This window comes from Amblyomma mixtum, chromosome 2 (assembly GCF_055824585.1).
Source record: "Amblyomma mixtum isolate Tamu chromosome 2, ASM5582458v1, whole genome shotgun sequence".
NCBI lineage: Eukaryota > Metazoa > Arthropoda > Arachnida > Ixodida > Ixodidae > Amblyomma > Amblyomma mixtum.
The window spans coordinates 13685286-13697539 of record NC_143013.1 but is presented as its reverse complement, the minus strand read 5'-3'; the positions used below and the strand labels follow the sequence as shown (position 1 = coordinate 13697539).

Below are 12254 nucleotides of genomic sequence, written 5' to 3'. Positions count from 1 at the left end.
ATTCTTGTGTGAACAGACGCCAAGAATAGTTTCGGATTGCGACTACTTGGCAACACATTTACTGTAGCGCTGCCTCGCGACCCAGTCACCTGATGGCTTGTATGGCAGCGAAGAATAACATTTTTTTTTTTTCAAATACTCGCGTCCCTTAAACTTCTGATGCTGTCTTGTAACAACCTGCTAATCCTACGACCAGCCAAAACCCTGACCGTTCAGAGCACAGTACACCAGGGGGTTTTTCGTTGTGAAGACATTTTCGTTCTCCCTAAACAGGAGACGTGTCCGTGGGGAAAAGTACACTCTTCGTTGTCCCGTCTGGAGCGCCTGTAATGTTGCACAGGAATCACTAGTATAAGCATGAAACTTCCCTTAACGAAGTTTCATTCTGGTTCCCGGAATCCTAGGCATAGTCATGGTCCCCGGAACAGGACGAATTTTTGTTCACTGAATTTCATTAAACCTGTATAGCTTGCCTCTGCTCCACCTTAGAGGACTAAATTTAGCATGAGGGAGTAATAGCATACTCCTCTACTCCACCTAAACAACACTTAGATGTTTCTCCATCACATATTTCACTATAACGTGTAGTGTAGTAGTAATACAGTCGAACATCGTTAAAATTAAATGGCTTATAACGAAATACCCGATATAACGAAGGAATGGCGATTCCCCTTCGAGGCTCGGACAATACCGGCTATAACGAAGCCACGGCTATAACGAGGTAATCACCGGGCCCCCTCAACTTCGTTATAAGGAGGTTCAACTGTAGTAGTAGTACTAAGTAGTTGTAGTACATGGAGTGTGTTCGTGTCTGTATGCGCAGGCGGCCAGCGGCAGCAGCAACGCCAGCGGCGGCAGCCCCCCCAGCGGCGGCCACGGCGGCGTGAGCGGCCTCGGTTGCCCGGCGCTGTGCCGCGCGTCGCGCGACGCCATGGACGAGCAGGCCGGGCCCTGGCCCGGCTATGAGGGCCGGCAGGACCCGGCCGTGCTGGCGCAGGAGGACATGGACATGTTCTTCCACTCGCTGCAGGACGGCAACCCCTCGGCCGCCGCCTCGCCCTACTACGGAAACCCCGCCGCACGGGCCGTCCACGGCTACAGGCCCGCCGCACACCGTGAGTCGCTCTCTCTCTTCTCTGTATGTAGTGGCCGTATGCAGCAGCGCTCAGTAGCCGCGGCTGCCCTGCATTTCCGACATGCGTACCAGAGGCGGGCTATTCGAGATCCACTATATAGGTTCGGTTACAAAACAGTGACCACACAACACGGTGGCCACACAACACAGTGACCGCACAACACAGTGACCGCACAACACAGTGACCGCACAACACAGTGACCACACAAGGCAGTGACCACACAACACACTCTGCTTTAATGCTTGCTCTGCTTCATCCCTGTAATCATCTCATTATACCCTTACTTTCCTGCCTCGTTTCCTGCTTCATCACACTATTCGTCATGGCCCCCGGTTTGGGTTTGAAAGCATGAGTTATATATAGACAGCATCGCCCTTTTATTTATTTATTTATTTATTTATTTATTAGAGATAATATCAGTCCGGTCAGGACCAAGATAGGAGTGATACAAGGTACAGATTACAAAGGCGGAACACTACAAACAAAACACCAGCACCGTCCAGTGTTTTGTTTGTCGTGTTCCGCCTTTGTAATCTGTACCTTGTATCACTCCTATCTTGGTGTTTTGTTTTGGTGTTTTGTTTTATAATGGCAATTATTAAGTAATAATTGCCATTATTACTTAATATATTCTGAATTCAGTGGACTGTACCTCAATTGCCTGCTTTCCGGAGGACAAATAGTTGCTCATTAGCGTTCGTGTTGTGTGGCCACTCTTACTGACAGCAATCTATGAAATATGCAACCGTCATTAGTCTTGTGTGTGGAAGCAGCCTGAAGCCGCCGAAAGCGGACACGATTTCCAATGCGAGGCTCAGGAAATAATGCATACGATAGGCAGAATGTCGATATTATTTGCACGACGAAAGAATTAAGAGACACATGCAGAATTTTTCATCTTGGTTCTTCGGTTTCGGTTCTAAGGTGGTGCGGGCCCAACGGAAGCGCAGGGGCAGCGAAAAGTCTTCCGTCGTTCTCGCTATCCATGCAGAAATGTCTTTTGTTTCTACCTGTACGCTTGCTCCCAAACAGCGCAAAGCGTTACGTAACTACAAGTCGGCTGCGGTAAGACAAAATTGGTTCGGCGCGCCGTTCCAACTTATGTTCAACGAAGCGCTCTCTATAGCAGTTGCTGCATATATGATTGGACACGCGTGATGACGGCGATTTCAGCTGGTAGGCATGTTATATCCACGCCCGGGGAGGAGAGCATACAGAGCCGCGAGGCACCGTTTCGCCGTTGGCTCGTTGAAAATAAATAAATGAAAAACAAAAAGGCCTGCCGTTTGCAGTAAGCACCCCTGGTTCATGCGAATCAAGGCTGATGCCGCTGCACTGTTTCGACCACGCGTGTTCTCACTCACGATCTTGCCCCAGGGCCGCAGACAGGCCGGAGCGATGGAGAGAGAGAGATAGAGGGGGGGGGGGGGGGGGGGGGAAATATACCGGAGCATTTCTCGCCCATTTATCTGCTAGACCGGACCGGGCGCCGCGTGCTCTGGTGAACACGTTGTGTCCAGTCTAAAGCACACAAGACGCCAGCACCCCTCTTCCCTTGCTCCCCTCTTCCGACCGGCGCGCCTGCGGTTTGGACTAAGCCGTACTACACACATTCGGCCGGATAGGAAGTTCGACCCCAAACGTCTTCACGAGCCGAGGCGTGCACGCGCTGAAAAGGAGATTGCAGAGACCGAAACACGATCAGCCAATTACAGAAACACGTGGTCGCTGCAGCGAGCCCCCGTGGACGCCGCGCGCTGCCGGGTATTTGTTATAAACTCGGCCCCCGGGAAACGAGGCGTTCAACCGTCGGCGCTCCGAGAAGCTTCGGACATGGAGGCAAGGCGAAGGGGGGGGGGGGGGGGGGATGTCTTGGCGCACAAGGCGTGTATAATGAGGCGAATACAAACACTAAAATATATATATAACGATGTCGGTGCCCGGTCCCTCGGCTGTCCGCCGCCTTAGCTTATACCGCGGAGCACCCCGCGCTGCTGCTCTGCTATATACTACTCCCTATAGCGCGCTCTCCAAAAGCACGCGCGCTCCCTCATGCACGATTGCACGGAGCGGAGCAGCTCGCGAAGCGGCCACTTATTTTGGGGCAATGAACGTGAGTGGCGCTCAGATTCGCCACGCCGGTGTGTACGCGTGCTGCAAAATATGAATAAACGCTGTAGCAGTAGCCAACGGATAGACGCTATTAATATTCTCAGGAAAGCAAGGCAAAAGTAAACAATGACGAAAGTTGTTTTGATGAAAGAAACAACCTTCCAAGTTACAACCTCTAACGCAGCGTTAAACTGAACGATTCAGCGGCTTCATCCCGCGGTTTTTCATGGCGACGATGGCTCTGCCTTGCAACGGCAGACGGGCAAGCGGAAGAAGGATCGGTGTTGTTATTAAACGCTCGGAGACAATTTCGCATGCTTACAGCCGTTTAATTCTTCGGTGTGTCGCGCCGTCTTGTTGGCACCATGTCGCGTTTTCGTCGCGGTCGCGCGCACGTGTGCTCTCACGCGCGCGCACATTTGTGCAAACAAGTCCCGACGTTTCGGCATCGCGTTCTGCGCCTCGTCGCCGCAAGGCCGTCCATCTGGGCGCGAGCGTTCCAACTGCCGACAATTGATAGGGACTCGAAACGCAAATGAAAAGCGCCTCGGGGACGAGAGCGCGCGAAATTTTGGCCGACTGCCTCCGGAAAGCGACCTCTTTCGATTCGAAACGCGTCTCGTGAAGCCGGCGACGATGGAATTCCGCGCGTCACGAGGACAAATCCCATACGCGTCTGGTGATGGAAGTTATTGAACAGAGCGGGTGGCGGAAAGCGCTTAACCGCACGTGGCCTTTCGAAGTGTTCCGCGTAGCGCGGCGACAGGCGATAGCAGCGACTATAAATGGGACACCATGTTGATGCAAAACAAGCAGTTTTGCGGAGACCCCATACCAAAGGGCCTGGTGTGGGCGCTCCACTATTCATGTGGTATATTAGCTATTCAGAGAGATTCTATGAAATGGAGGCTCAGCATAACAACGATTCTCTTCGTTCGATTCCCTGAACTCTTATTGTCTGCCATGAATACAGGAAAATCAATATCACAGCGGTGGTATGCGTCCCTCAAGCCAGTGCGGAAGGGAAAACTAACGATTTAAATTATAATTAACACAACGTATCGTCCCATCAGAGGTTTCCATCGAGAGCTTCATTTCTTTTGCTGGCCGGCCTTGCGAACCAAAACCGTCATGGGGAGTACCACTGATTCCTACCGCTTGCCACCTGTATACCGAGCAACGTGCGGGAAAACAATCGACTGCAGACCCATGAAGAAAACACGAGATCAATCCGTGCCTTTACAGCCCCTATACATCAACTCAGATGATGATGCATGATGTCAGGTGATGCAGCATTCGTCAACAAAGCACGGCGTCGGCCACTACCCACCCATTTCCATTGGATACAATCGTTTATAGCTGCACAACAGACTGTTGTGAACTTCCAGAAGGAAGGAAGCAGCATGTGGGAGGGGGGGTCCGTTCGGGGCAGCCGCCGACGTCGTCGCTGCCATGGACATCCGCTGGTCGCGCTACAACAGAACTCGTATATAGCTTCAGAGAGGGAGAGAGCAGAGCAGAGCACAGCGCGGGCATGGGCGCCCCCCCGACACGCGCAGTTCGTTCAGCATCGCGCGCACGCACCAACGCATGTGGTCACGCGCGACCGCTTGGAGCGGCCTTTTGTTTTCCACCTGGCCAGAGGCATTTCTGATGCAAATTCGCCAGGGGGCCACGGCGCCGCTGTGCTCGCTCTGCCCGGCCATGTTTGTGTGTGTACTTGGCCCCTCCGCGTGGAGGAGAGAGAGGACCGTGCTCCTTCGCTTGAGCCACAGCAGGCCGATGTGGATGCCTCCGGCCACTGGGGGCCACTGCTTTGCCGCGAGCGAACAAAAGGCGCAGCACCGCAGTGGCGGTGGACCCTCGGCATTTTGGCAAACAACGCGTCGCTTGCTTGTGTGCATTCTCACTGCACTGCGGCCACGACCATGTCTTTCATCCCTTCCCCACATGCTCCACCTTGCATGCCTTCCTTCCTTCGTTCTCTCCCTGCCAGATGAGAAAGAAATGAGAGGGACTAAAACACAATAAATCTCGGAAATGTCTGGGGTCCCTGAACTCGGACTTCATGTGGCCCTGTCTCTGCTTACGCGCAGCTCGCGACTGCATTGTATACGAAGTCGGTTGCAAAATTTGCGCTGCTCAGAATAACCCGCTGGTCCCGCGATTCGCATGGTATGCGCGTTCGCGGAGTGTCAGCCGTCTGTAGTCTATGTGCTTTCTGAGCACGGCTGTGCAGAGACGACTACGTTTCGTATACAGAGGCCGTTGTTACAATCCTTGGGTGGTCTCGGCTCTATAGGTGCTCGAATAGTGAGTTTACGAAACCGAATTGAATGCGAATAGGCTATAGTTTTGCTGCCGAATCAGATATGAATAGTGTTGTTAAAAACTGAATGAAATACGTGTCGAGTAGTGAAAGGGCCGAAGCGAATATGAACCGAATCTTTCTGTGATCATTCGTTACATGCGAGAATATTAGTACAAAACAAATATATGACCGTCATGTAATACGCAGAGGAAAATATAAGTTTGTTACTGATGACAGTAGTGCACAAATTAAATCCAGGATCCCACTTGGTGAGAGGGATGACAGTTTGGACCGTGGCCTTTGAGAGATCGGTCATGCCTGCTGGGTTTTCGCTTAATCTTGTTGAACCCTGTCGCGTTCCCCAAAGTGGGCCGCGTCTTCGTGCTGTACTCTCTTTTCTGCACAGACCGATCATGGCAGCATGAAAAATGTGACGTGGAATAGTCTTGCTTGTTTATCGTCTCGCAGATTTTTTTTTTTCTATGTATGACCAATACCGCGCATAGGAATCACCCCAATCTGTGCTCTGTTATCAATATGGCATAGGATATTAACCGCCTTGCATAACTGTTCTCGACCTTGAATATCTATTAGTAATTTAAAAGCACGCGTTCAGGGGCCGGTTGATTAAAAATGTTCCAAGACTGTTCAGGCTTTTTTTATGGTAAGTTTGCGCTTGTCCATCTTTACCTCTTTCTTTTTGTTCCCGCAGATTTCATTTACCAGCCTGTGCTGTTAGATTTTTATCCCTGTTTTACGACGTATAGGTCGTCCCCAGATTAACAGGTTACCCCCCCCCCCCCCCCCCCCCAACCCTTCCGTTTAGAATTCTGCATCTCGAGATCGTGAGAATTATTCAATGATATCGACCACATAACATAAGCACCCCTCCCACCATCTTGAAGTTGAAGTTTATTTGTCGCTCTTAGTGGTACAAGTATCACTGGGAGAGAGAGGACGCAGGGAAAAAAGCTACTTGAATGCAGCTTGAGAGGCACCCTGCGCCCACACTGCTGAGACAACGTAGTGCCGCAGTTGTTAGTTTACAAGACAGCTACAGGTGAGGCACTCGAAAACAATAAATAAAGTATCAACATGAATGGAATATTTACAGTGGCACTTCAACATTTAGTATCACAATCACAACAAAAAGCGTCATAAATACTCAAAAAGCAAAAGCATCATATCATCCAGGTGTACAACATAAGCAGAATTCACACGTGTTAAAGCTTTAGTCACAGTTCAGAACAAGTTGTAATTAAACGTCTTCAAAAAGATACAAAATGGTTTTTAGGCTGTCAACTAATCCCGTTTTCTGATATTCCCCTCTTCCCCAGTGTCACCTAAAGCTAAACACCCGCATTACAAACTCGTGCGAGTTTTCTTTAACCATTGGCCACTGTTCGATACTATCGCTTTGTTTTGTACTTCAGCGCAGTTTCCTCCCTTAATCATTAACAATCACCCCTGTTCGCCACATAGCTTCCGTCTCGCCCCTCAGCGCGTTTACCTGTCTTAACCATTAAAAACTATCCACTGTCCACCGCTCACGCATTCAAGCAGTTTAGACAAGTGCGAGGCAGCATGCACTCCGGCTCGCTGCCCTCGACGCGAGGCGCGGCGGCGCCCGCGCGGCAGCAGCGGCTAAGACGACGCTGATGGCGACCATCCCTTGAAGACGCGCGATCGCTATCTCGCCGGGGAGCTTAATATACATTTGCCGCATTTACCTCAGCGGGGAGGCGTCGTTCGCCCCGACAGAGCACTGCGCGCTCTTCTGGTGCTCGCGCTGTTCAGGACGCGATGCGGGAGGACGCGCTCTACAGCGCCACGAGATCGGCTCCAGGTGCGTTCCGCCCACGGGTGTGCCGGACGGGCACTCAGAGCGGCTAAATTTTTTTGCCGACTTGGGAGGACTTTTAGGGGTCCTAGTTCGTGCAATATTTATAGAAAAGGAAGCTGAGATATCGTCAATAACGGAGTAACTGTGGTCACTAAAAACGCCAAGTTAAAGTGTCGATTGCCTGAGATGTTTCATTAATTAGCACTAACTGTCATTAAGTCATTAATCTGCAGTTTTTGAGTATCGGACTGCTGTTAATTGCATAGGCAGTTCTTGCGTGTCTCTGCTGCTCATGGGATCTACAGTTTTAGGAATTTCTAACTGCTGCTCACGACATATGCTATTTTTGGTGTCCAAAAGATGTCTGCAGGGTCTTGTGCCATTTGTTTCACTAGTCGGTATTGTGTAATCCCTGTACACTCAATTCAGACGCTCGTTGTAGCCGTAACGCACCCTGTATGTAATCGGATTATACACGCTTGTTTGTTTTGTTCTTCCAAAGACGACATTAGCGTCCACTCATATAAGCTATTGCTCTCTTATGAAACGAAGGAGGTTTAATCGCTGCCCAAACTCTGAAACGATGCATTAGCTCCATCTGTTCATAGTAATGAAAAGCGCCACAGATTGCGCATCACTTTCCTCGTCGCCACACGTGTTTATTTGGACTTTTTGTACTAATGATTCAAAAGGTACGGAAGAATCTGTTGCTTTGGTCTAAGTGAGCTCGTTTCTGTGTAGCGAGAAATCCAAACACAACTGCTGGCAATCCCAAACAATCGCAGCTTACCGGCCGCACACTGCCATCTCTTTCAGCATACGACGCCCCTAGACACCGAGACGTTAGGCTCAGGGTTCTCGCCGAACGAGCTCCGACCTGTGGCGGAGGGACTCGAGGGGGAGGAGGCTGAGAAGGAGAGAGAGCTGGATCCCGGCGGCGTTGAACCTCGCGGACGGCTTGCCTCTTATCTTCCTTGCCATCGTGCATATCAGTGATGAGCCTCGGGAGTCCCCCGAGCCGTGGATGCGGAGGCTCTAGCCGTGTCAGGAAAAAGAGCGGGGGAGGGTGAGGCAAGGGGGAGGGAAGGAAAAGTGCAGGGGAGCATGCTCGACGGGGCTGCGCGAACTGCTTGGCAGCTAGGCGCCTTGCCGGCGAGGAGCAACAAGAGAGGGACTGCTCAGCAGCGTGCCGCAGAGCGCTCCCCCACCTCCCTCCCATCCACTAGCCCGTGGCCTGCTCGTTTTCTCGCCCAGCTCCGGCTAATTGGCCTCGAGCGCGAGCCTCGCTGCTGGCATAAACACGCGCCTTCTAACCAGGTTTACCGGCCTGATTCAATATTCGAAGCCCCCCCTCACTCCCTCTCTCGACCTCCCTTCCTTTTTTCCCCTCATAACAAAGTAATAACGCTAACACGTTGAGTCTGTGCTCGCGTGTGCACCCTGCCTATAGCTAGCGTTTTCTTTTCTCTCTTTTTTGTTTTCTCGGGCGTGAGTGATCTCTTGAGCGGTTGGTGGCCTGAGCAACCCTTCGAAGGGAAGAGAGGGCATGCTTTGTGTTGGGACGCGATTTTCCTATTACGTCACGCGGTTCGCCAGCGTTTTCGGGAGCGCCGCACTATATAGAAGGCTTGGGAACAATTCAGATCCCTCGATCTTGTGGACGAAGCGTATAGTCTTAAGGGCTTAATGCGCGGTGCTAGCTGAGCATTTAGCGCGGTATATACGAGCAAGCAGCCCAATAACTCTTATGAACTTGTCGACTCAGGAGTGAAAACCATTCGAGGGCGAGGTGATCGCTTTCAGGCCTTCGTGGTTAGCTCGGAAAGCGCGAGGACAGTCACACGGAATATATATAGGTTTGTAGCGTCAGGTGAACAAAACTATCGCTTTAATAGTTTTTGGAAGGTTGCGGTATGTGCGCACAATCTTAACTTAACATCGTGGCGATAAAAATAAGGCGCGCTTCATTCCAACTTCGATGTTTTTTCGCTGAAGCTGCTACATCGAATCCTGGAACTCTCTTATAAAGAAGTTGCGAATCGACGCGAACGAAAGGAAACTTCTCCGGCGCTAGAATGAAGAATGTAATCAAGGTGGCGTTGACGTCGTCATTTGGCGAGGCCTTGATTAAATGGAGACCGGTGTACAAGAGGGAGCCTTTGTACAGCAGTGGCTGCAGAGCCGGGATGATGTTGATAAACCGACCTAGTTTCAGAGGAGGCGCCGCAGGAACACGTGGACGGGCATTGGAGTCGCAGATTGAGATGATATCTGCGCCACACGGAAACCTGGTTCCAAGAAACGGGAGCCACCGGGCAGGCACGCGTCTCGGCGCGGTCACAAAGAGAGACAAGGCAACAGCGCGTGGTATTTATAGGCGCCTGCAGAGAGTCGAGGGTCTTTCGCACGCCGGTCGATCGCCGGGCTCTTGGCAGAGTTTCAATGCTGGGGACGCGAAATACACCGCGCATAGCTCGCGGGGCGAGTGCGGTGAAAATGCAGAGAGAGGGAGAGAGTCTGATGTTTAGTGAAAACATCAGGCTCTTCCACTATGCACACACACCGACACGCGTAGGAGGCGCTGCCATCGTGGCGGTTGCAACAGATTCCTGGCATGGCTGCGGGTAGGCCAGCAATGAAAAAAAAAAAACAGATATAAAGAGAGGAAGAGAAGAAAAGCGGGACGCATATGTGCAAAAAATATCCTTGCTTAAAACAGCAGGGGGAGGGGGCGGTCACGTGCCCCTTAGGAGAAGAAGCAAATCTGTGAGCAAGTCGGAAAAATGACTTCAGCTCGTGTTTTCAACCGGATCAGCGTCCCCCTTCTCAACTTTGTTATTGTTTTTTTTTAGATTGTCTGTTAGGAAGGGCTTCACACAATTTGGTACGCAATGTCAGCTGACAGTGTTGTTCCAAATGAGGAAAAGGCCTGTTTTTTGCTGCTGGCGAGTGTATCGCGCTGCTTACCTATATGTACTTAGTATAGAAACGAATGTCTTCTTTTTATTTCATGGTGATGGTGGCTGCAGCTTTCACGCCATCCTTCTTTGCAAATCGCAGCGCTTGTGAGGAACAGAAGAACAGTCTGAATGAAAGATGTAAGTTAGGCAGATGACATTCCAGAAACCACCAGGATACCCTGAGAAAAAGCTTCCGCACGGGCAGGTATATATACCACAACCACAGAGTTCGATCTGCTGTCTTCGCGCAAAACCATTCCCGTCTGTACTCTTCTTTTTTTCGCAACATCTGCCGCAGTGCGCTCATGCACGCACGTTCGACGCTGAAAAGCACGTCTTCGGCCTTCAGCTACGCGATGCTTGCCGCAACTCTTCCTCTCGCGCGCCGTACAATATCGGGGCGGCGCCTAAAACTCCCACGAATTCGCGAGCGAACTAGGCGTCGAGAAGAAACTCAAACAAGACAGCTCACGACGACGGGCCCAAGAAGAAAGAAAGAAAGAAAGAAAGAAAGAAAGAAAGAAAGAAAGAAAGAAAGAAAGAAAGAAAGAAAGAAAGAAAGAAAGAAAGAAAGAAAGAAAGAAACCTCGCGCTTCTTTCATCCGCCAGCGCTTGAGGACTGCGAAGGCTGGCGGGCGCGTTCTCGGCGGAACTCTGCCGGTGCCGGTCGTGGACGGACGCCTCGGGCCTGAAAACCAAACACAGCAGCAGCATCCGTGGCCGTGCGAAGACGGGCGAGCACCGAAACCGCGGCCCGCGAGGTGTTGCCCCTTTCTCCGCTCCGACGCGTGACGCGCTAACGACCACCTGTCGCCTTCGGCTCGGCGGCCGAGGCGCTCCTGCCCCCGCGCTGACGCGCCGCGCGTGCGCGGGCCTCCTCTGCCGACAGGACGCCCCCTACGACGCGCCGGATACTTCGCGCGTCTGGCGAAGACCGAAGCGAGCGCGTGGGCTACGTCCTGTATACTATCATACTGTATACTAGCTAGAACGGCGCGTTTGAAGGCGCGGGCGATTGGCTGTTGCGTTCTTCATGCGGTCATGATTGGGACGAGGTGTTCGAGCGGCACGTGCCAAGGACGTGACTGTAAAAGGACCTGCTTATGGTTGACCCGTGGGACAGTCGTATCATACGCCATCGAGAGACGTCGCCTCAGCCAGCCATATATTTCCTTGAGGTATCACGGAGTTTATATTTCGCATTCCCGTGGTCTGTAGTATCGACAACACATGCTTTCCTCCTTTCTTTAGCTCTTATATGAATCTGAGTATCGGTACGTCAGGGTTTTCGTCTTGTCAATATAGTTGGACCTCGTTATAACGAACGTGAACGAGCCCGGCGATAACTTCGTTATAGACGTAGCTTCGTTAAGCCCTTGTTAACAGAACTTCCAAGGGGAGTCGTCATTTCTTTGTTATATCCATTATTTCTTTGTAAACTGTTTCGTTACAATGAGGTTTCTGCCGTACATGGCAGAGGTATACATTCTGAGTCCGCTCAGATAATGCTTACCTGTAAGCGCACGTCCGGTCCTCCCAAGAGACTTGTCGTTAGACTCGTGTGAGCTGCGTAAACCCTTCTCTCTGTTAATGTATACTTCTGGCGAGGGGGACTTATCCCAGGCGCTAACACGGTTTCCCGACGAAAAAGAAAATACGCTAAGTTCTTATCAAGAAAGCAAACTGTTATTGCCATCCGATGTATCGCAAATCTAATTCCTAAGCGGACTGTAACCGCAGGTTGTGCTTTTTGGTCTCCTCTCACAATAACGACTGGTATTTCCCTACTTGCACTCGATCTCCTGTCGCTTTTGCTACCCTGCGTGAAGATTTCTTATCTTGATAAAGTCTTGCACGGTTTTACTGGACTAGCACGAGTAATTGTTTTCCGT

General features: G+C 51.2%; 1 protein-coding gene across 5 annotated transcripts in view; it reads left to right on the top strand.

The window, feature by feature from the left end:
• LOC149358474 (GATA-binding factor 2-like) overlaps nt 1-12254 on the top strand; it is a 256638-nt gene that overhangs the window by 181977 nt on the left and 62407 nt on the right. For all 5 annotated transcript variants that reach the window (XM_089570546.1, XM_089570545.1, XM_089570548.1 and 2 more), the window contains exon 2: nt 824-1115. In XM_089570546.1, the coding sequence (XP_089426672.1) occupies nt 932-1115 (184 nt within the window). In that variant the 5' untranslated portion in view covers nt 824-931. The remainder of the gene's footprint in view (nt 1-823; nt 1116-12254) is intronic.